General features: G+C 46.7%; 5 protein-coding genes across 5 annotated transcripts; 2 read left to right on the top strand and 3 right to left on the bottom strand.

Moving 5' to 3' along the window:
- Positions 1-11,196: 11,196 nt before the first annotated feature.
- Positions 11,197-12,412, bottom strand: C8A04DRAFT_28075 (uncharacterized protein; the record flags this gene model as incomplete). The annotated part of the gene is made up of 2 exons (XM_062780510.1): positions 11,197-12,011; positions 12,082-12,412. 2 exons carry the CDS (start codon positions 12,410-12,412, stop codon positions 11,197-11,199), a joined length of 1,146 nt encoding a protein of 381 aa, XP_062637544.1.
- Positions 12,413-12,939: 527 nt separating this feature from the next.
- On the top strand, positions 12,940-14,902 carry C8A04DRAFT_28074 (uncharacterized protein; the record flags this gene model as incomplete). The annotated part of the gene is made up of 3 exons (XM_062780509.1): positions 12,940-13,341; positions 13,406-13,782; positions 13,861-14,902. The coding sequence occupies 3 exons, from the start codon at positions 12,940-12,942 to the stop codon at positions 14,900-14,902; spliced, it is 1,821 nt and encodes a 606-aa protein (XP_062637543.1).
- A 1,498-nt stretch (positions 14,903-16,400) lies between these two features.
- On the top strand, positions 16,401-16,775 carry C8A04DRAFT_11675 (NUDIX hydrolase domain-like protein; the record flags this gene model as incomplete). The annotated part of the gene is made up of 1 exon (XM_062777056.1): positions 16,401-16,775. One exon carries the CDS (start codon positions 16,401-16,403, stop codon positions 16,773-16,775), a length of 375 nt encoding a protein of 124 aa, XP_062637542.1.
- Positions 16,776-18,170: 1,395 nt separating this feature from the next.
- C8A04DRAFT_36827 (major facilitator superfamily domain-containing protein) lies at positions 18,171-20,045 on the bottom strand (the record flags this gene model as incomplete). Its single annotated transcript, XM_062783667.1, has 6 exons — positions 18,171-18,413; positions 18,490-18,552; positions 18,643-18,806; positions 18,882-19,375; positions 19,427-19,511; positions 19,595-20,045. 6 exons carry the CDS (start codon positions 20,043-20,045, stop codon positions 18,171-18,173), a joined length of 1,500 nt encoding a protein of 499 aa, XP_062637541.1.
- Positions 20,046-20,651: 606 nt separating this feature from the next.
- On the bottom strand, positions 20,652-22,295 carry C8A04DRAFT_36826 (Fructosamine kinase-domain-containing protein; the record flags this gene model as incomplete). The annotated part of the gene is made up of 6 exons (XM_062783666.1): positions 20,652-20,920; positions 20,978-21,361; positions 21,410-21,554; positions 21,625-21,743; positions 21,841-21,888; positions 22,271-22,295. 6 exons carry the CDS (start codon positions 22,293-22,295, stop codon positions 20,652-20,654), a joined length of 990 nt encoding a protein of 329 aa, XP_062637540.1.
- Between the last annotated feature and the right edge of the window lie 37 nt (positions 22,296-22,332).

Genomic DNA, 22,332 nt, shown 5'->3' with positions numbered 1-22,332 from the left:
TACTTCCTACTATATAAGGAGGCTTAGACGGTAGAACAACTTATAGATATACTCTATCGGCATATTATATTAATCTATACCTGGCTGAAAGAATGGATTATAGATCGGGATACCAAATTCACGTCAAAATTCTAGTAAACATTTATAATAAGGCTTAAGATAAAAAGCAAATTGTCGATAGCGTACCATATATAAACAGATAGCTAGATAAAATGACTTAACTAAATTGTTAAACAGTATCTATGACTTTATATCAACTTTCAATAGGATAACTAGGTTAAGTTATTACCCGTCGTATAACTAGCTTATAATACAACAGAAACCGAGACGACAAAAGTCATACTATACTTTGTAAACTTTAGGTATAAACCTAACCTAAGGTAGGGACCTAATATTAAAGTACCCTAGGCTACTATTAAAGTAGATAAGATAAGCTTACTATATATAATACTTAAGGAAGAACTTAAGTTTATAAGGAAAAGGATAAAAAAGTTCTATAACTAGAAAAGGCTCGAGGGACCTTACCTAAAGAGGGGAGATAAAGTCTACCTCAGTTTATAAAATCTTAAAACTAAACGACCTAGTAAGAAACTCGATTTCAGGAAGATTAGGCCGTTTAAAATCGATAAAAAGATTTCAAAGAATAACTACACCCTTATACTTCTATTAATTATAAAGCTAAGAACGAACGTTTTTCATATAGTACTATTAGAACCGGCACCTAAGAACTTACAACTAGATAAAGATACTAAAGTAGAGGACAAGGAAGAAGAATAGGATATAGAGGAAATTCTCGACTCAAGAATCATAAAAGGGCAACTAGAATATTTAGTCAAATAGCTAGACTTTAGCCCCGAAGATAATTCGTAGTAACTAGTAGGAAATTTGGTCAACTACCTAGAGAAGTTACAGGATTTCCACCGCTAGAACCCTGATTGCCCTATATACCTAGAAAAGACTAATCAAAGCCATTGTTAAAAGGTATAGAGGAACTAAGAACGAGGAACAATAGTCAGCAAAAAAAAAAAAAGGAGAAGAATAAAAAGAAAAAGGTCACAGTAGGGGTTAAACCTACGACCTAGTACAATAGCGGCCCTAAACCCCCCCTCTTAGAGGTATTTAGGATAGCTAACGCTAAGTATATATACTACTACTATACTATACGACTATTTCATTTGTTAAAAGACGACGAAACACTTACTTAAAAAGGGAGGGGTCGAAGACGTTTAAGGAAGAAAGAACAGCCGAAGCAGGAGGACTAGTAGAGGGTTCCGATATAGCTAACGCCTCTACCTCCTCCTATTCTATATACTCTAACTCCTCTATTAAGTCAATACCCCTTGATATAGCTTATATCATCTTCTTAAACTACACTCGCTTTTACTTTCGTAGTCGAAGGACCTGCTCCTCTATAGCTATAAGTTCGTCCTCTAACTTTTGGTATTGAGCTATAATAGTACGAAGCTACAAAGGGGAAATACTAAGAACGTTGTAGTTTAGAAGCTTAAGACGAACGTACTCGGCGTACCGAGAGGAGTCGGTAACGGAAACCTTGTAGGAACTGAGGCTGTACGACGAATAGGAGGAATAAGGCTGTATAACGGACAAACTGTCGGATAATAGTATTATAGCTAGGAGATGGTTAGCTCAGAGGGTTAAGGAGGTAGACTTTCGTTTAGATACCCGACCTGCCATTTTAGACGAAGAATATATATAATATAGGAGGGAAAAACAGAATACGTACTAACAAAGAACCTATAGCCTTTCGGGATAAAAGCCTTAGAGGAGGGGCATTATATTATAGACTGATGGCTAGTACGTTAGCTAGATATACAGACTAGTCAGCAGTAACCAATCAGGAACTAGTATAGGAGTGATTGATAGATCGATAGAATGATTATAGGATCATTTAAAACGCTAAGAATAGATGATCGATAGATTGTAGAACAATCACTACGATCAAGGTATAAAGGTATTTAGGATACTCTCTCTCCTAAATAGTATATAGTCACTCGTTCTGGAGGACTCTGGGAGTTCTCCAGTAAGCAATATAACTTATTCGCTACCAATTGCTATAAACATTGAGACCAGATCATTATCTCGTTATAAACCTTTTAGCTTCACCGAATCATAACCCTAGTTACCTTACCTTCAGTGAACCCTTGCAGAGTGTGGTTGAGACGATTCGTCACAAGTCGTTCATCTCCTACCTCGACAGCATTTATTCTACCCCCTATGACCAGCAGATCGCTAATATAGAGCTTCAAGTCCTATACCAGACTCTAACGGAGTCCTTCTCCTCCTTTATGGTACAGTTTGAAGAAAAGATATCGCGGGCGGGCAGGCACGATTGGCCAGACGCTGTATATATTGTCAAACTCCAGATAGCAATCACAAAGAAGCTCTATAATATGGCGCTTATATATAGGGTAAGTTATAACGGCTATAACAAAGCAGTTAGCGCTAAAGGAGTTGTCCGTATAAATCAAGTCCGACCGTATCCTAGAAAAGAGCTCCTAAAAGCTGGTCCCAGCTAAACTAGCCAAGGATAAAGACAGTGATACACTAATGACTGGAATCGCTAGGGCCTAGTTTAACGAGAACCGGGATAATAAGAGGAATAGATGAGGTAGGGGAAAGAAAGGGCAGTAACTAGGAGGTAGGAGACTAGCGAAATGGGTTAGTAATGATGTTTTATAAGCCTAACAGGAGGCTGGAGTCTGCCTCCGGTACGGTAACTAAGGATATTTCCGATCCGAGTGTCTATTAGCACTAGCAGCCAGGCTACAGCCTAACTATAGCCTAGTTAAGGTTAACTGTCTCCAGTCGGAGGATATAAGAATTAGTGAAGAGGTGTCGGATAATAAGGAGGATACCTAGTAGGGAAAAGCCTAGCCCCCGAGCAGAGTCTCGCAAGGGGGCTATAGGTACTTAACTACCTGAGTCAGGAGTTAGCAGAAATTATCGATAGAATAGATTCTCCCTCCTTTTTAATCCCTGTCTTTATAGATAACTCTAATTATATAACGGCTCAGGTGGATAGTAGCTGCCTTAGCTACAGTACGATTAGCGAAAAATTATATTGAAAGCTAGGACTTAAGCGTTTAGACCTGGTACGACCCTAGATACTAAAGACTATAGTAGGGGTCGAGCCTAGGTTGAAGATTCGCTAGATAGTATAGGCAACGATAGACATTAACAGATAGAAGAGTCAGGTATTATTCTATATAGTCCTAAGACTAGACTATAATGTATTATTAGGTCTTCCTTGGATAAAGTACCAAGGGGTAGTTATATATCTAAAGAAGGGTATACTAACGATTAAGTCATAGCTAGGACTCGTCGTTAAGGAATATATAGTATACTAGAACCTACCTAAAATAACCCAGGTAATAGGAACGGTATTTACCGTCCTAGTATAGAGGTCCTAGAGGAAAGGTAGTAGACAGGGTCTATAGGGAACCCTAATATCAATAAGCATTCAGGAAATATTAATAGTCTTAGAAGAGTTATATATATACTCTACTTCTATCTTAGACCCTTCCTAGGACCTGCTAGTAGAGCTCTATAACTTTACCAACCTCTTTAATAAGAACAAGTCCAACGACCTACCCCTTTATCAGGGGAAGGATAATTACTATATTAAGCTTAAGATAGGGCTAGACGGTAAGGTTCCCGAGCTCCTATAGGGCCTATTATATAATATACCGAGAGATTATTTACTAGAAGTTCGAAAGCAGGTTATCGAGTTAATAGATAAAGGATAGGTCAGGGCTAGTTTATCAGTAGCTATAGTACTGGTCCTCCTCGTTAGAAAGGGGGATAGAGGATAGAGATTTTATATTAATTACCAGGCCCTGAATAAGATTATAAAGCAAGACTAATACCTTATCCCGCTAATTAAAGAAACGCTTTAATCCCTTATAAAGGTAAAGTAGTTTATAAAGCTCGATATCTGCTTTACCTTCTACTATATTCAAGTAGCTAAAGGATAGGAATACCTTATTATATTCCGAATAAGGTTTAGCCTCTTTAAATGGCTTGTCTGCCCCTTTAGCCTCGCTGGTATCCCTATAACCTTCTAATAGTATATTAATAATGCCCTTAGTTCAGTACTTAACGACTTTATAATTACCTACCTTAATAACGTCCTAGTCTACTCTAGTAGAAGCAGGAAGGAGTATATATAGTAAGTAAGACTTATCCTTAGTAAGCTGAAGGCTATAGGTCTAGCCCTAGACCTTAAGAAGTATATATTTATAGTAAAAGAGGTTAAATATCTAGGCTATATTATTAAGGCTAAAGCCTAAATCTAGCCAGACCTTAAGAAGCTAAAGGCCATTAGGGAATAGAAGGCCCCGACGAAACTTAGGGGTATATAGAGCTTTCTTAGGTTTATAAATTTCTACCGAGACTTTATTCGGAACTTCTCCGAACGGGCAGACCCGCTAACCAGCCTAATAAAGAAGGGTGTCCCTTTCCGTTAGGGACTAGAAGAATTATAGGTATTTGAGTCCTTAAAGGCTAAGTTTATATTAGAGCTGATCCTTACTTAGTAGGATCCCGACTAGGAGATAGTATTAGAGGTGGACTACTCGGGACAAGTGCTAAAGGGTTGCCTTTTATAAAAGGGTAAAGACAGGGTATTATACCCTATAGCCTACTACTCTACGAAACTAACTATAGCCGAGTACAACTATATAATCTATAATAAAGAGTTACTAGCTATTATTACCTATCTTAAAGTATAGTTGGCTGAGCTATAGAGTATAAATACCCCCTTTACAATATTGACAGACTATAAGAACCTTAAATACTTCTCCTAGCTATAACCTATCTTAGAACGCCAGGTATATTAGGCTAAGATACTCTTGCTTTTTAATTTCGAGTTAAAGTACTGACCTAGTTCTTAAACGTCCTATCTAGATATATTCTCCTAACGGGAATAGGACTAGAAAGGTAGTAAACTATAGGTAGCCTAACTCCTCCCTGTAATTCAGATAAGCCCCCTTAAGGCCTAGAAGGAGGTATCCCTCCTATAGGGGATAACCCTTTTCGTAGACAAACAGCTGGTGATTCTCTAGGATCAGGGGGTAAGGGAGGATATTTACTACTTCTACTGGCTTTAGGCCGTCCGAGAAGGGCTATATAAGTTCCTAAAGGAGGTAGATATTAGTTAAGTCTAGATTATAGACTGTATATTTAATGCCTAAAGTACCCTTTAGTTCTAAAGATACCTATAGCTTCTATCTTAGGAACCCCTGACTATAAAGGTGATATAGATCACGTATAACTTACTAGTTTCCAGATACCTAGGGTAGAACACATTATTTAAAATACTCTCGAGGGACTATTACTAGAAGGGGATATCAGCTAATTCTAAGAGGTTTATATATAACTATCGCCTATATTAAGGGGCTAAACCCTCTCGATAGCTACGATAAGGCCTCTTATAGCTATTCCCTATTATAGACCGTTTCTAGAAGCAGATCTCTATTGACTTTATAGTTGACCTACTAGCTACTAACGATAATACCCCTTACTACCTTATAGTGATCATAGACCGGTTGTCCAAGTACATTTAGCTCGAGGTAATATATTTGATAGGGGCTGAAGAATATATAAAACGGTTCCGAGATATATAGTAGCGGTTCTATAGGTTCCCTTCCTAGATCATTATAGATAGAGGTTTAGACTGGTTAAACAGGTTTTAGATAGTACTTTATAAGATGATTGGATTAAAGTAGCTCTTATTAACCTCCTATCACCTATAGACCGACGGTAGGATAGAAAGGGTAAACCAGGATATTCAGGTAATCCTATAAATTGTTATATCCTTCTTATAGTTTAACTGGCCAGACTATCTCCTAGCTTACCAGCTAGTAATTAATAATTAGATATCATCTATTACCGGTATAAGTATATTCTACCTTTTATATAGTTTTAAGCTAAGCCTTATCTAATAAGTTAAAGTCTTTAATACCCTGGCGTCTGAGCCTAAGATAAAAGTACAATAGTTCCTAGATCACTTTAAGGAAGGTATAGATTAGATATAAGTAGTAATTATATTTACCTAGTAGTACCAATAGTATAATATAAACTAGTCTTAGTACCTGGTAGAACGGTTCTAGGTCGGGGATAAGGTCTAGTTATTACTATATAATATTTGGACGAGTTGACCAAGTTGGAAGTTAGACTAGGTAAATATAAGGTATAAGGTATTGGAGATATCGATACCGCTGACGGTATAACTTAACGTCCCTTAGGGGCTATACCCTATCTTTTATATTAACCTCTTAGAGAGAGATCCGGCCGACCCTTACCTATCTTAGGTAGTAATAGATACTAGGCTAGGGCTAGTCCAGATGATAGACGATTATAGGGTTCCTTAAAAAGAGTAGGAGGTAGAGGAGATCCTAGTAGCTAAGAATATAAGGGGGAGATGTAAGTGTCAAATGCTAGTGAAATAGATAGGATACGATACTCTAATATAGGAACCACTAGAGGAATTTAAGGATATAAAAGCTTTAGATACCTTTAAAAGACAATAGGGAGATATAATACTTTATAATAGACTAGAGTTAAATAGGATATAGTATAGATATAACTAAGTGCTATTTTAATACTATCCCTATTTCTATACCATTCTATACTATTTCGTTTTATACTACCCTATCTATTCCCCATTTCCATTTCATTATCTATACTATATTGTAGCAGATAGATATAAGTAATATATAAAAACCTATCTAAGGAGGATAGAAGAGTGGTAGACAAGGCTAACATCTAGATAGATAACGCTAGGCTTAAGCGCTAGAGTTGTTACTACCTATAGGGTTGGCGTTATACTCCTCCTGCCCCTTTATAGTCAATACTATAGGAACGCCAGCTAGGAAAGATAGGTAAGTATAACGGTCCTAAGATAGAGTAATAACTATAGTTTGATAAAGGCTAAGGGAGTACTATTAACAGTGATATAGGCTATAGGGGGTCTCTGGTAGGGCAGTAAAGCAGGGGCTAAGGGGTAACTCGATATTTATAGACCGGGAGGTAGACGACAGGGTAGGCAAGCCAAGTATATGCTAAATAAGCAAGGTGTTTATCTATATAAGCTATATAATAGTATCGTTCTACTACTATATCTGCTATAGTGTATAGTTGGTTGTCTATAGCGTCTGCTGTAGGACGGTACTAATAGCTTTAAATATTAGATCGTTAGTATAGAAGACTTACTTATAATAAGTAGGGGTAATAGGGATAGCGGTGTAGGAAGAGAAGATAATAGTATTATAATATATACTATAACCAGGTATATAGTTAACGTAAGTAGAGAGGAGATAGCCCTTAAAGGTATAGATAAGGGAGTGGTATATAGGCTTAAGGACGGTATTCTTCCAACCCTTCCTGTTTTTACCGGGCTAGAACGGCTCTACTATAGTATCTCCTCTATCGGTCTAACAACGAAGTCTCTTCAGCCTTAAATAGAGTAATAGGTTATTCGCCTATAGCTATAGATCCTATCTATAGGAGATATAGGATAAATAATATACCTTATAGGTATTACCAGAGCTACGAATGTACCTAATAAAGCAGCCCTTTATTAATCTACCGATATACTCCTCGTAGTATTTGTTCTCGTCGGTATAGAGCTTATTCTCCGAGTTATCAGAGTCCCCTTCGATAGTATAACTGCCTAAGGTACAGTTGCTACGACGGCGCTGATTGGTTAGGTCGAGTTATATACTCGGGTAGGGGAAGGTAGGGAAACTTATCTCGGAAGAACTGTTACTATTACTGCCGGCAGCAGGTGTAGTACTACCAGCGCCAGACGTGGACTTATCGTAGGCAAGGGCAGACATGATTGTAGATAGGGGAGGGGAAAGTTTTGAAAAGGGGCCTGGGAGGGCGAGATTATTGTTGTTATTGTTTTGGTAGAAGAAGTTGTAGCGGCGTGGGCGGCTGCAAGGTGGGAGAAGTTGTGATTGTTGCGTATAGAGTTAAGAAAATCTTTTGGGAACGGGGGGCACGAGGGATTGTTTTAGTTCTAGGAAGTGTAGGGCAATCGAGGCTGTTGCCTGAGGCCGTATGGCAGGAGGGCAGGAGGCCGGCAGCCCCCGGAGTTCTTTAAAACCAGGGCCCTGTATACACCATACAGAACGCAACGAGTGTTGTAGCGTAGGTCGAGCAACGAGTGTTATAGCGTAGGTCGAGCAACGAGGGTTCTGGTTATTTTTGGGGGAAGGGCGCGTTTTTGTCTTTTCCCGCGGCGGATGACAAGTTTAGATCTGGAGAGGGAGTTTTCTTTTCTAAGGGAGGGGGGTATATCAAGGGCTTAGGCCTAGGACTATGAGCAGTCGTGTTGGATTGTGGCCGATAGCCTTGGGTTGACGTAGCGGGGCTGTCCCTCTCCTGAGGCACTCGCGAGCCGGGGCTGTCCTAGACCCAGCTCGGAGGTAGAGCTCGAGGTGCCCGACCCCTAAGCGCGTACATCAGGGGGAAGAGGGACATCAGGATATAAGGAGCCATAAGCAAGGTACAACCCCAAGTAGTTCTCTTTCTGCAAGCTTTCTCAATTAACATAATAAACGCCTATCTGCATTCCGCCATAGGGCCAGTTTCTCACAATGGTATACCTCTCCTCGATATGATCGGCGTTAACGTAGCCCAACGATCTTTTTGTATTATATTTATGTTCTTAAGTGGCAAAATAGAGGAAGACTATCTCTGGGCACTTGAGCGGCTGAAGGCACTCTATAAGTAATATAATATATCTCTCCCGTCTGTTATTCTTATAGACTACTACCTTACAGTAATGAATACAGCCTTGGCCCTCTTCCCTTCGGCTGTAACGCTTATCTATATTTAATATATGAATAAGGCGGTCCTTATATAATACTAACCAGCATTTCCTAAGGCTAAAGTATAGAAGGAGTTCTATAGCTTCTGGCATTTAATTATCAACTCGCCAACTTAAGAGGCCTACGCCGAATACCTTACTGAGATATAGAAGAAGTATATTCCCCAGTATCTTAAGGAGGTTGGATATATAAAGGCAATGTAGCTTATTCTATTCAAGGAGAAGCTTGTTAAAGCTTGGGTTAACCAGTTAACTCATTTTGGCAATACAGCTACCTCACGAGTTGAAGGCATTCACGCACTCCTTAAGTCCTATTTAAAGAGGTCAACATTCGATCTTTTTAAGGCCTGGAAAGCAATCCAACTTGCTCTCCGGAACCAGCTCTCTAAGTTACAGGCATACTAGGCGAAGCAACAAACCCAAACGCCTCTTGAGCTTTCAGGTACCTTATTTGGAGCCGTTCGAGGCTAGGTATCACACGAGGCAATGAGGAAGGTAGAGGAACAACGGAAGCTGCTTATAAGGACTGACCCTCGACCCTCTGCTACTTGTACAGGTACCTTCTCTCGAGTCTATAGGCTACCATGCTTATATACGCTGGAGAGTTTACAAGGCGAGCCTCTTCTTCTTCACCACTTCCACTTGCACTGGCATTTGAAGCGTGAGGGAGCCCTGCGACTACTTCTTAAGCCTCGCCAGCTTATTAAGCCAGCTCAGGCTCGAAGCTCACTCCCACAGTCAAGTACTAAACGGGAGCCCAGTCAATTTGAAGTGGTTGAGGCCCAGGCACAGCCCTGGCGGGCACCGAGCAAGTGTACGAAGTGCTACGCAGTTGGCCATACCAGGACCTCGAGGGCATGCCCTTTGCGGTATTCAGATGTACTGTAGTTGACCAGAGTAATGGTATTGGTGATGGCATTCAGGGGTTCAGGGGCACGCAGTTCAGGGGCGCGCAGTTCGGGGGCTGGGCGTGGGGTAATATTTTGCTTATATAATCTGTTTTGCTTACATAATTGAGACGGACCCGTCTCTCTAGTGGGAGCCTGGTTCAAACTTTACTACAACAGGCCTTTACATAGGATTTCCTGTGTTCCACATAGGTACTCTGCACTACACTACACCACACTACACTACACCACACTACACTACACTAGACATACATTTGCATGCAGTTCTACTTACATATATATCCCACTGTAAACAACTCTCTTCGAGAGTGTCTAGAGGCTGGACTAATCGGTTCTCAGCGGGACTTCATCCCCCAACCAAGTGAACCATTCAAGCCACTATGTTTCTGTATTATAATTACTTGCCCGGTACCTGCTTCCCTTGACAATTCCACTCCCTGTCAAACCTGCCCGCGGGATTGTACATTCTAGTATAATACCACAGGGAGGCGTAAGTGCACAAAGATCTAAGTCAAGTTGCTGAAAGAAACCGTACAGTTGCACCAAGTTTATAATTATACGTAAGGAGAGCATTGGCTTGTCCGCTCACACTCCAGGTTTGGGAGCGACTGCATCAGCCTCCACAACCCCAATGGACAGCCAGAGCCAGATACTTTTGCTAAGTAGTAGAGTTGTGGTCTGGGGGTGTCGTCCAATTGTGTCTCCCTCGTTTTCAGCCACCCGTCCGGCGATTTCGGTAATTAATTTAGCAAGCCGTTTTCCATGCTGTGAGAGAAATGAACGACCGTCATCTCCCTCGATGGTTTGATGGAGATCAAAGATACCTGACACATCAGCTACCACGGCTCTGGCGGCTTTGGCTCTGAGATGCGGTGCAGGGTTAACCCTTGGCCGCCCCGGGCCCAGGGGCTTTTTTCATAGGCTTCCACCGGTTTTGGGGTTGAATAGAGTGCTCCAACCACCTGTGCTTCAATAACTCATTCTTGTTCACAAACCTGCGGTTGCACTCAGGCTGAGTACAAACCAACCTGGGGCCGATGTAGGTGATAGGCTGGTCCAATTGGTGAATTAAATCATCGTCGGGGTCGTTGAATTCCTCCTCTTCATCGGAACTCTCGTCGGCCCCAGCATTTGCTGGGATGATTGTCAACGATATTTCTTCAAGGTGCCGGGCCATATGTGCTTTTCCCCCGCTTGTGTGCACTTCCTGGCACAGTGGACACGTGAAGCTTTCAGACGGATTGGAAAACCCATGTTCCAGGTCGAGATGGTGGATCCATGACGCTCGAGATGGAAAAGGCACTGTGCTATATGGGCAGGTTGTGAAGACACAAATGTACGGGAGGAGATCGGAAAGTACATGCTTCCTGTTCGACCGTCAGCGCAAGACACGGGAGGCAACAGTGACAGGTGTTTGTAAGTTTGGTTTGCTCACTTCCAGAATGACTTCCAGTTGGCACCGGGTAACCTGAATTTGCGTCCGCATATGTCGCATGTAAAGGGATTCCCTTGCATTGCTTCGGGGGGTACCGGCGGGATCTTGATGGATCCTCCGTTTGTGCCGTGATAGGACATGACGGTTTCGGCATAGGAACTGGGGGTAGCCATGGAGGTTCCCAACCCAGAATCGTGGAAGTCTGACGCAACGATAGTTCCCGGCGGCATAGAAAATGACTCTGGTATGGGTGCTGCCGGCTGCTCAACTTCACCTAGGCTTTGGGGTTCGCCGAGGTTTTGGGGTTCATCCAGGTTTTGGGCTTCGCGGAGCTTTTGGGCTTCGCGGAGGTTCCTTTCCTTCTCGGCATACAATCTCTGAGCCCTGTCCCAATTTGCTTGCCCAAGAGAGTGAGCGAGCTTAGGATCCACTCTCGGATATCGATGGCGAATTCGAGACGTCAAGAGCTCAGCCGGATCCCAAGTTGTTACAAGCTTTGGACGTGCGGCCTCCTCTACAATCACTTTGTCTCGGATTGGTTCCTTGTACCGGGGGCCCAGATCCACAAGGCATTGGATATCCGTTTCAATGTCCTCAATGATCTCGTCAACCGAAATTTCTCCAGCAGGCGAAGAGCAGACGCTTTCCGAGTCGGTATTAAAATCGCTGCTGTCGGTGTCGGACTCACTACTATCGGAATAGGGGATCGCAAAGGTCGTTGTCTCGACCACAGCCCTTACCTGGGCGCTCTTATCGATCAGTCCGCGTTGTGCAGCATCTTCTAGGCCGGCGAGAAGCACACCCACGAGCTCTAGATTCAATACATTGACGTGTCAAAAGCCTGTACAGTAAGTCCCAAGTTAGCGAGAGAAAGAACATACTATCCGCGAGAGTCTGGCAGAGGCTGACTAGTAAGCGATGGGTGGAATTTCGAAGCCTTCTCGATTCGGCCAGGACCTCGTCGAGATCGCCGGCGAGCGCGCCATAGCCATCGCACCAAAGTAGGAAAAAGCCATGTTGACGCTGGAGCGCCCGAAATATCGGCTTTGATGTCTGTTTCTCGGCGCACCGGAGGATGGTCTCAAAGAGCTCAGAGGCTGCCCGGCTTAGACGTAAGGTAAACCCATCCGCCTTGGATGACGATGGTTCAGCACTCTCTTCGTCTGCTGGAGCCGACACCGAGTGCTGCCAATTCTCGATCTTGAGGCTCATTGTCGGGCATTTAATGCCGTGCGGAAATTTGTCACAACAAGGACGTTTGCATGGTCTGAGACGGAACAAGAAAGCTCTCCCGCTGCAAACAAGTGCAAAGTGTTGGTTGCCTTATTTGGAGACAAAGCGGGGAGTTGTGGCAGTGTTGGATTGTGGACGAATCGACGGCAGCTGAGGATGCATTTTGTAGCTGCAGTGTGCCTCACTCACTGCGTGCCACGTCGGGCTAGCTACGGTGGTGTTTCGAGGTCCCTGTTCAAAATCGCCCTGAAAGCTCACAATTTCGGCACACACGTGGTTGCTACATAAAATCAGGAATTACACCTAAGATCAAGGATGTAAAGATCGGCTTTATTGTTGCGGGGCTCACGATACAATGGAGGAAATTTATGGGTCTTGAAGCATTTCTGGACAGTAACCATTAATGGCCGCCGTACTACACTAGCCTCGTTGGAACTCAAATTGACGACTCTCGCCGCTGCGAGAATCTCGCTCCTCGACAATTGATTCCAGTACTTCCTCACATCATGGATCCCGTATCTCTTGGACTCGGCATAGCGCCGCTGTGTATCTCAGCACTGAAGGGGGCAAAACACACAAAATCCAAGATCAAGTTGCTCCGACACCACAGCCGGGAAATCTCCCGATTTCGCAAGAAGCTCAGAATACAGGTGTCAATTTTCCGCGACGACTCGCAGTTGCTTCTGCAGGACGCCGGCATTGACCCCGATCTCGCGGCTGAAATGTTGGAAAATGATAACCATGAAGAGTGGCAAGGACCGGCCGTCGAAAGCCGAATACAAGAGTTTCTGGGCAGGAAATATGACGAAGTGCAGCGGGTGACCGCAGACGTTTGCCAACATATCAAGGACCTGGATGCAGAACTCAGCAATCTAGAGGACACAGCTCGGTCAACCGACAGTAGCAAGGTCAGTAATCACTCGTTGTGTGTCCTTCGCTAGTGTGTGATTCAATTTGACACTCCCCGTCTAGTCCGCCGTCGCAGCTCGAAGGGCTTCCAAAGCTGTTGAGCTGGTTGTACAACATCCAATCCTTCAGGATGGCCTTGCGGCTCTTACAGACTCGGTCAGCGAGTTCAGGAGACTCAGGAAAACATCAAGGCAGCTCAAGCGGCCCCGAGTACTGGACATAAAGCAGCGAAAGGCCATGCCCCTCACGTACAGTCTCATAGCCCGACATTCGACATCGTTCTTGGAATCTCTTACTCGGAGCTGGTCGTGTCTCAACTCGAATGGGCTGCATTCTACGCATACCGCCAAGCTATTTCTAGAGAGCGAAGCCTCCGACAGCTGTGTCAACTTTAAGATGAGCTTAGAGTACGAAGCAGTATTGGGAGACGTACGGCAGCAGTAAGTCGATATTCCCTGTTTTAATTTCAAATCAACCTCTCTCACTTGTAGTACCTTGGATCACTCATGTTCCTCTAGAAGCCTACTGCTCCTCCGAATACGTTCCGAGGAACGATCCTGGGTAGACCGGGGCCTCCCGCCACCGAACATGGTCTCTTCACGCACTTTGTCTGACATTGTGGAACGGCCAGCTAAAATTCGCCGGGTCAGATTTGCCGACTCTCCGAGCGAGTCTAGTGCGACGCCGTTATCCCAGACCATGGAGACTAAGCCAGAATCTGGGGAGTGCCAAAGACGAGACCAAGCCTTCGCCTTAGCCTGCAACCTCTGCCAGGCCAAGGACGTATGCCAGCATGTATTCGAACAAGCCAAGTCTCTCCACCAGTCCAGACAGGAGGGTTGCATCGGCTACCTAGTCTCAACCGACGAGAACCTAACCCACCAACTCATGGCAGCCCAGGACAAGGAGAGCACCGTGATCCAAACGAGACCCTGCTCACCAGCCAATCTAGCCTCCATTATCCAGCCGGCCCAAGAATCTAGAATTTCCATCTGCGAACAACTGCGATTAGCCCTGCGTCTCGCGCGATCCGTGCTTCAATATCATTCAACACCCTGGTGGCGTCGGACCTGGTGTCTTTCTGATCTCTCCTATTTCGATATCGACGACGAACTCTCTGCCTCACTAGCCACGCTTCATATTGACGCCAACCTCGTCCCCAAAACAGATCACATGGAGATGCAAAGCATCCTCAACCAAATCCCCACCACAACAACACCCCTAGACGACGACGCAGATTTGCTCTGCGGTATCCGGAACCTTACATTGCACAGTCTCGGGGTGGCGTTGCTCCAGATCGGGCGGTGGGAGCATCTGGACACACAAGACATTGTCGCGATGCGCAAGGCGGCCGCAAAGCCGTCGCGGCTGGGGCCACGGTACGATGAGCTGACGGCTAAGTGTTTGTATTGTGACTTTGGGTTTGGGGCGGATCTTAACAAGCCGCAGTTGAAGGGCGCGATCTATGAGGATGTGGTGTACGAGCTGGAGCAGATGGTTGGAATGCTGGAGGTTTCGGAGAGGTTGGGTGTCATGGACGACAATACTTATGGAGGATAGGCCACGATATCTTTTTATATCTTTTTTGATTTTGTGTCTTGGGAAATTTTGAAAACGGTCTGGGGTGGGTTCAGGACCCCAAAATGATAAGTCTTATTATCTTGTTAGGTTCGAGGTGAGGACTAGCTGTTTTCAATAGTACCTCCATTATAAATGATGGATAACGTTAGTTATACTCTTTTGAAGGGCTCTTTCGGAGGTTCTAAGCAAGCCACCTACTACACTACCATGGGTGGTGCTGACTCACGATGCTACGGCCAGCCTCGCTTAGGTCGACTTTGCTTGTTAGTAATTACCTAGATAGTCTCACCCGACACTTTCTTCTGGCCGAGTCCGTATTAGTCGCAGCTCCTGAGCAAAGGGTGAGCCGCACTGAGGGCCGCCTGAGCCGAAGTGAGTCCAGAAACTTGCCTCGGCTATAGTTGCTATAACTACATTTGCAGGGATCCGGGCACACCAGGCCCTGCTTCTTTACCCACAACGTCGTGATTGATTTACGACTATAGGCTCCTTGTTCAACTTCTCAATACAACGGCTGCGCAGGCATCCTCCTACTCCTTACCTTACGGATCCACCGACGTACAAACCTTCTTAACGACATTACACACTCGAGAGTAGTTGATGTGCCACATATATGTAAAGAAGAAAAGAATATAGTTAGGTAGGTTTTAGGCGAGCTAGCATCGGTTCAAGGTACTATTCTTGGGGGCTGCAAATGGCGAGGGGGAGGCATGTACGTTTGCTGTATATCTCTCTCCTGGGGGCCTGTACCCGAATCGATCAAAAAACGAGCGACTTCAGGATGGTTATAATTGACGGCATACTGTTCGCTAATAGTCAGAGTCAATGCACCTAACACAACGTTTTGGTAGCGCTGTGAAGCAGCCAGATTGGTGGCAAGCTCATATAGAGTGGGGTTCCACCGCCCGTTGAACCGACATCAAACCATAACACCATTCCTCGCGAAAACAGTGACCTGAGTCTGGGAAGGTTCCCCTGGCAGGTATATAAGAACACCCTGGAGATATCCGGAATGATGTACGGCACCCGAAAACTCATCTATGGACCTTCGGAGGGCGAATTGGAAATAGCGAGGTGGATCGTTCCCTGCAGGAACCAGATGGGAAAATAATAGGAGATCCGGAGGGCTGGAACTGTTTGCTTCTTAGGTGGGGCTGTCCGATGTGCCAACACCAGAATGACAGACACCTAAAAGGAAGGGGAGGAAACGTGCGGGGTTTTTGAAATCCATCCATCCTTCAGTGTTAGAAGCAAAAGACAACTTTCGCCCCCAGGTTATTGTTGTAATCACCTCAATCGAACAGTGTGCTGCCGCGTAAGTTATGCCGCTCTTTGGGTAACTTGCGGCCCGGCTTCCCACCTCCTGGGTTCGGTTGTGTGCACGTTGCTTTTTTTTTTTTTTTTTTTTTTGCTGACATTCGGTGCTAGCGTTGAGGCTGTTGCGCAAACTCACAAGCATCACCTGTCTCGAACCATCATGGCGACCGTCCCCCCCAAAGTTCGCGTCGGTGTTGGCGTTTTCATTCTTGCAACGTCAAATGAGCCCGCCGATAATCCTCGCTTCCTCGTCGGCAAGCGCCTGAGAGCTCACGGCGAAGGGACCTGGGCGCTGCCGGGTGGTCATTTGGAGTTTGGCGAGTCGATCGAGGAATGCGGCGTCCGCGAAGTCGACGAGGAAACCAGCCTCAAAGTCAAGAATCCGCGATACCTCACGTGCACCAACGACATCATGCTGGCAGACAACAAGCATTACATCACCTGCTTTGTGGTGTACGAGCGTGCCAACGAGACCCAGGAAGCTCAGCTGTGCGAACCAGACAAAGGCGAGGCTTGGGAATGGTGGACTTGGTAGGAACTACTTCAACGTATCGAGGCAGCTGAGGCGGCCAAGGTTGGAGAGAGCTTGGAGAAGCCGCTCTTCATGCCGTTCTTGAACTTGACCAAACAACGGCCTGGTATTCGCCCTATTTAGTCGAGTATTTGACTAGAGCGGGGCACACGCTCTGGAAGCATCAAACTAGGTATTGGAGATGGAAATCGACGGGAGAAAAACAACGTCGAGAACTTGGTGCTGCTCTAGGTACCCAGCAAGGGCGTCCACTCGAGGAGCGCTCGAGTCGCCCTTGCTTAGTTAGGTAGCTGCCCAGATATCAATGAACAGCGGTTCTGGCCGTCCACTTGCTCCAGTCCAACCTTGAGGGCGGTGAAGATCTCGGCAACAACGGCACAGAGGATTAAGCCCACTTCACGTTTTGCGTGGCAGGTGAGTCAATGCATGTTGATACAGCTTCGAGCTATCTTCGAGCTCGGTGGTGGAATTGCCTCCTGCACCAGTCACTTTGGGTACCCAGCCAGCGTAATTTCCTCTGGGATGGGATGGAAGGTTCCCAGCGCTGAAGACATATACCCATCCGGATCACCACCGGTCCAGCGCCAACCACGAAGAAATTATTCGGAAAGATCGCTAAGCACCCCAGTCTAGCAGAATCGGTAGCCGAGACGGATTTTCTGGGAGCAGAATTCCCCACCACGCCCACTGTTCCTCCCAGCAAACGGATCGAGCTTGAGGTCGATCTCCACGAACTAACCGCCGAAGCGCCCACCAACCCCGCGCCAACAACAAACGCGGGCAGCCAGGCGCAGTACTACCCCATCGACATCATCGCCATCTACGGCCTGGACACCCCTTCCACACCTAGACGCACAAGAATGGGACGCTATGGCTGAAAGACCTGTTGCCAGTGCACCTTCCAGGTTGCCGAGTGTACACATATGGATATCTGTCCCAGGTGTTTAGCACGTCCTTCATGGAAGTGAAAGAGTACGTGCGGGCAATTTTGGACTGGATAGGATCTGAGGTGCTCTGTGGCAGGTACGGTTCTGACAGTCCTCGTTGTAGCATCTTATTTGTGTGCCATAGTCTTGGCGGGATTGTTTGCAAACAATTCGTGAGATTTACCTGCCTTACTAGTAAAAGCTTGGAAGTTGGTAGGTACCGATTTTAGTGGCATGCCAATTACCTACATAGGACCAATTCTCTCTGGACAGGGGTGGATTAAGTCTCAATAGTTCTACGACGGGACGACAAATGGCATTCTAGAGCAGCCCCAGCATTGGAGAGGTGATTCCGGATAGCTATAGGATAGGTAAGAGAAGCGTAATTCCGAAGACATGCCAGCACTTCTTTGAGTGTCAAGGCCGGTAACCTCAGCGCGCCCCTTTCTGCGAGTCGCTAATTTCCACATGATCACTTAGCGGTTTGCTCCCTCCTCCATCCCAAGCCTTTGCGCTGGATCGCTACCGCCAGTGGTATCGCCCCCAGAATGACGATTGAGAACATACCAAAACACCACCCAACACCAAGGGCACGGGCGATGGGCTCCTGAACCGCAATACCAATCCCAGCTCCAATGCAGCGAACTAGATTATAAGATGCCTGAACTGTAGCCGACGCAGCAGGGTTCAGGTCTGTCAGGAGCGTGCCGCAAAGCTGAGATTGCGCCGTGTATGTCAGCGGCTGGCCATGCCAGACTCGGAACATGAACATGGTGTGCTACCGAACTCACCGTGAATATACTTGGCGTTGTTGCACCAGTGATGAATTGCATGACGAGGGGCCCGCTGATGTGCTAATATCAAGTTCAGAATTGTCAGGCCGGGCGTTGAATTAGCGGTTTTGTCAGAGAACACTTAATTACAGTCTCTTTTTCAAGCATAACGCCGTAAGCAGCGGTGCCGACCGCACTGATGGCAATTAAGATATAAATGCCAGAGAACCTTGCCTGTTCTATGGGAAAGTTGGAGATGTCATCCCCTCTCCGGTACCTCTCGTCGCGTCCATGCCGGCGGGCGAATCGCCGCAGGTTCCAATCCAGGAACTTGCCTAGTATTATTCAAGTTTTATTCAATGTTAGCAATCAGATACCCGGATTCGTTGCTTGATGTGGAATCACTCTACCGGTACTGTACGCTGCCAGGGCTCCCCCAAAACCCGAAGGCAGGTAAACGAGTCCAGCCTGGAGATAGTCAAGGTTGTAAATCTCGATACACTGCGCCGCCAGGGAGGTTTGCAGCGTCATCTTGACTGTGTATGTGATGGATCCGATAACAATCACCACCAGATTCCCCTTCTTGAACAGCATGGGAATACACTTAAAGGGATTTGGGAAACGGCACATTCTCCGCTTCGTCATACCCGGGACATCGTCGGCGAGCTGAGCGGGCTTGGTCCTTCGATCTTCGGTGGAACGGTCGAATAGGCTCTTGTGAACCCCCCGTGTTGGAGTGCTGCCGTTCCCAACCAACTTCCGCTGCGTTTCTGGAAGAAAAAGGGCAATGAGGATAAGATAGCTGCCCGTAATAATGGCGAGGAACCAAAAGATCCAGCGCCAGCCAAGCTTTTGAGCCAAGACTCCAGCGATGACAGGGCCAAAGCTGGGTGCTGCGCCAGTACTAGAAATAAAACATGAGGTGTGATTCAATCAGGGAGACGGCGATGCTCACAAGAAGATTAACGATCCAACATAGGACCCCCGCTCGGCAACTGTGGTAATATCGGCAACAATTCCATACGCCGCGCCGTATGAGCCTGTGTTGCCATCGTTGTCAGTACGCCCGCCGCCCTTTAATAGTCCAACAATGAGCGGTGTAAAAAGCCACGCGGGAGCTTACCAGAAGCCCCGGCACTCTGAACCATCCTCAACACAAATAGTGCCGGATACGACCGTTGTAGCGCCAGCCTGATGTTGGAAGCGACAACGAGGACGAACATGAGAATATACGTTGGTCTGCGGCCGCCCTGATCCGCCAGGTCTCCCATAAACGCAGGGGCTACGCCTGCCACAACCAGGTACGAGGTGACCGTCAGGTTGATAAGCGCAACCGAGACACCGAGCTCGTCCGCCATCGGGACCAGGGCCGGGAAGTAGATGTAGCTGCTGAGCGTTGAGAACATGGCGCCGAACGATCCAAGCGAGGATATCCACTGCTTCTCGCGAGGGGTAAATATCGAAAACGGCGGGGCTGTATCGGTCGCTTCGGTGCTCTCGCTGGTATCATGGACTTGAACTTCTAGTTGCGGCGGTGGGTTAATTACATCCTCATCCTCATTTTTCAAATCCATGTTGGGTTCGTTTTCCGCTGGTACTAGTGTTGCTCTCATTTTGCCTGACCGAGCAGTCAGTTGTTGACGGCAGGATAGGAACCACCTAATTAATTATGCGCCGATGTGCTGGCCCATTCCGACCGCAATACCTATCCCACGGTGCGAAGTGCGGAGTGCGGAGCAACCACACGTGCAGCGCGGTCGGTTGGGCGACGCGACCTTGCATTACCTAAACACTGCGGGCAGGCAGGGGGTGTATATATCGATGGACATGAGGCCTGGATTCAACATCAAAGGAAGCGTCTCATACATGATACTACGCATCGTTTATATCAGTGGGCTGTTGGCATTTTGCGGCGAAGAACTTGTGTACGAGCTACATGTATGGTAGATAGCGCTCTCCTCAAGCTCAGGTCTTCAAGTGGGACGGACTTGAGGTGAGCAAGGCTGGGCTGGCGCGGGATGTATTTACCGGCTTAACTCGAGCGTAATTTCTGCGGGTAGAGCAAGAGGACGAGAGGCTTTTTGAAGGATCTGCTCCTAGTTTGATTACATACTATTCAAGCCCTATATCCGTCCTGCAAACCAACAATCCGATGCTGAGGATAATCCCAAGCCCAACATTTACAAGCGCGCCGCTTCGTCCGGCTTCGAGACGGAGGGATCAGAATCCAATTTCCCAAGAAGTAGTTTGAGTTCCTCCATCAGCTTCTCACGGAACGAACTGTTGTCCGAATACATGATGCTCAACAAGACATGGTATTTCATGGCGTATAACGCATTCCTCTCATAAAAGTCCGCGCCAGGCTCCGAGGGGGCCACAAGACTCTTGTACTCTTCCAAGGCAGGTTGCCCTAGCTTGTATCGTGGGTTGTAGCAGATGGCCAGGTCGGCTACCCGTTTTGTTAGCGAGGGTCCATCGCACGTCACGAAGGAAGTGTTAAACAAACCTTCATTGTGCCCCCAGTACGCACAGGCGTCGAATAAGCAGAGTTCACCCGTGGCCGTTCGTGGTTTAATGTTCCCCGGCCAGAGGTCAGAATGGAGAAGACTGGGGGTGACGGATCTTCCCTCGCTTTCGAGCGGTCCCAGGTATCTCGGAATGGCCTTCTCGAAATATGCGGCCCTCAGCTCTGCTAAGGTCTCGTCGGTGCCGTTGACTGATTCCTCCCGATCGAAAAGGCTCTTCATCTGTTGCGCCCAAAACGCCTCCCAGGATGAGTTCCACGAATTGTCGACTGGGACGTTGGCTAAATGAGTTGTGACGTGGAACCCAAATTGCCCAGTTGGCGATTTGCCCTTGCTGGTGAGGTGAAGTGCAGAGACGGCGGTCGCTCAGGCATTCGCTCTAGGGACTTCATCGTACATCTCCACAAACTCACACAGATAGAAATGGGTATCCGGGTCACTGGCGTAAGTTCCCCATGCGACGGGTTTGGGTACCCTGTCGGGAATGTAGTCGTAGAGGGCTTGCTCCGCTTCAAATGCCCCTTTCATCATGTTCGCCCCGGTAGGCCCAGAGGCGCCCTATTTAGGATTAACACCGGACAGATAGAATACTGGCACGGGGGGGGGGGGTTTGAAAACGTTAACGAACCTTTTTGAAGAGTTCCGTTGTGCTACCACCTTCCAGCTCGACCACAATCTTCACCGTCTTGACCCAGTGACCTGGCCCCCCCGAACCCACAGAAACCACCTTAGAGTTGGGTGGGAGTTCTGATCAGAGTAAACACGATTAGGTAATTACATGGCATTTTCGTTGGAGTTGCCCACGGCCAGCTATTGTCAGGGTGAAAAGCTTGGAGAAACCCACCAGCAACGACAGCTGCATCTAACTGTACATTATCCCCCAGGGGGTCAGCTTGCTTTGCTTTGGGGACGCCCATCCTTAAGATGCTGGGGTAACTGGGCACCAAGGATAAGGAGAAAGGTAAGACGAAGTGGAATCAACCACGAAGCAAAGCATTTGGTATGGAGGGCAAGAGGGTGGGGGGGGAATCGATGCACCTGGGAGAAGCAGTATAATACGTGGCTTATCCAACACCCAAGGGCCGAGGAACATGATATATGGGAGCTACGGGCGTCTCGTGGCGTTGGATCTTCGAGCTCAATGGCACATGCCACCCATGTGAGTGCTGATGGACGGTCAATGGCTGGCGCGGGGAGGGAACCTGTGGTTGGTTGAATTTGCGCTCCGAGTCCTGAATCCTGATTTGCGGCCTCTGCTACTCTGCAGAAGCTGCCATGCAGGAGCTCTGTTCGGTCCATGGTGCCGATTACGGACCTGACATGATTGGTGGTCTCG

Source organism: Dichotomopilus funicola (genome assembly GCF_033296635.1).
Source record: "Dichotomopilus funicola strain CBS 141.50 unplaced genomic scaffold C8A04scaffold_26, whole genome shotgun sequence".
Lineage (NCBI taxonomy): Eukaryota > Fungi > Ascomycota > Sordariomycetes > Sordariales > Chaetomiaceae > Dichotomopilus > Dichotomopilus funicola.
This window is presented reverse-complemented; position numbering and strand designations above follow the sequence as displayed.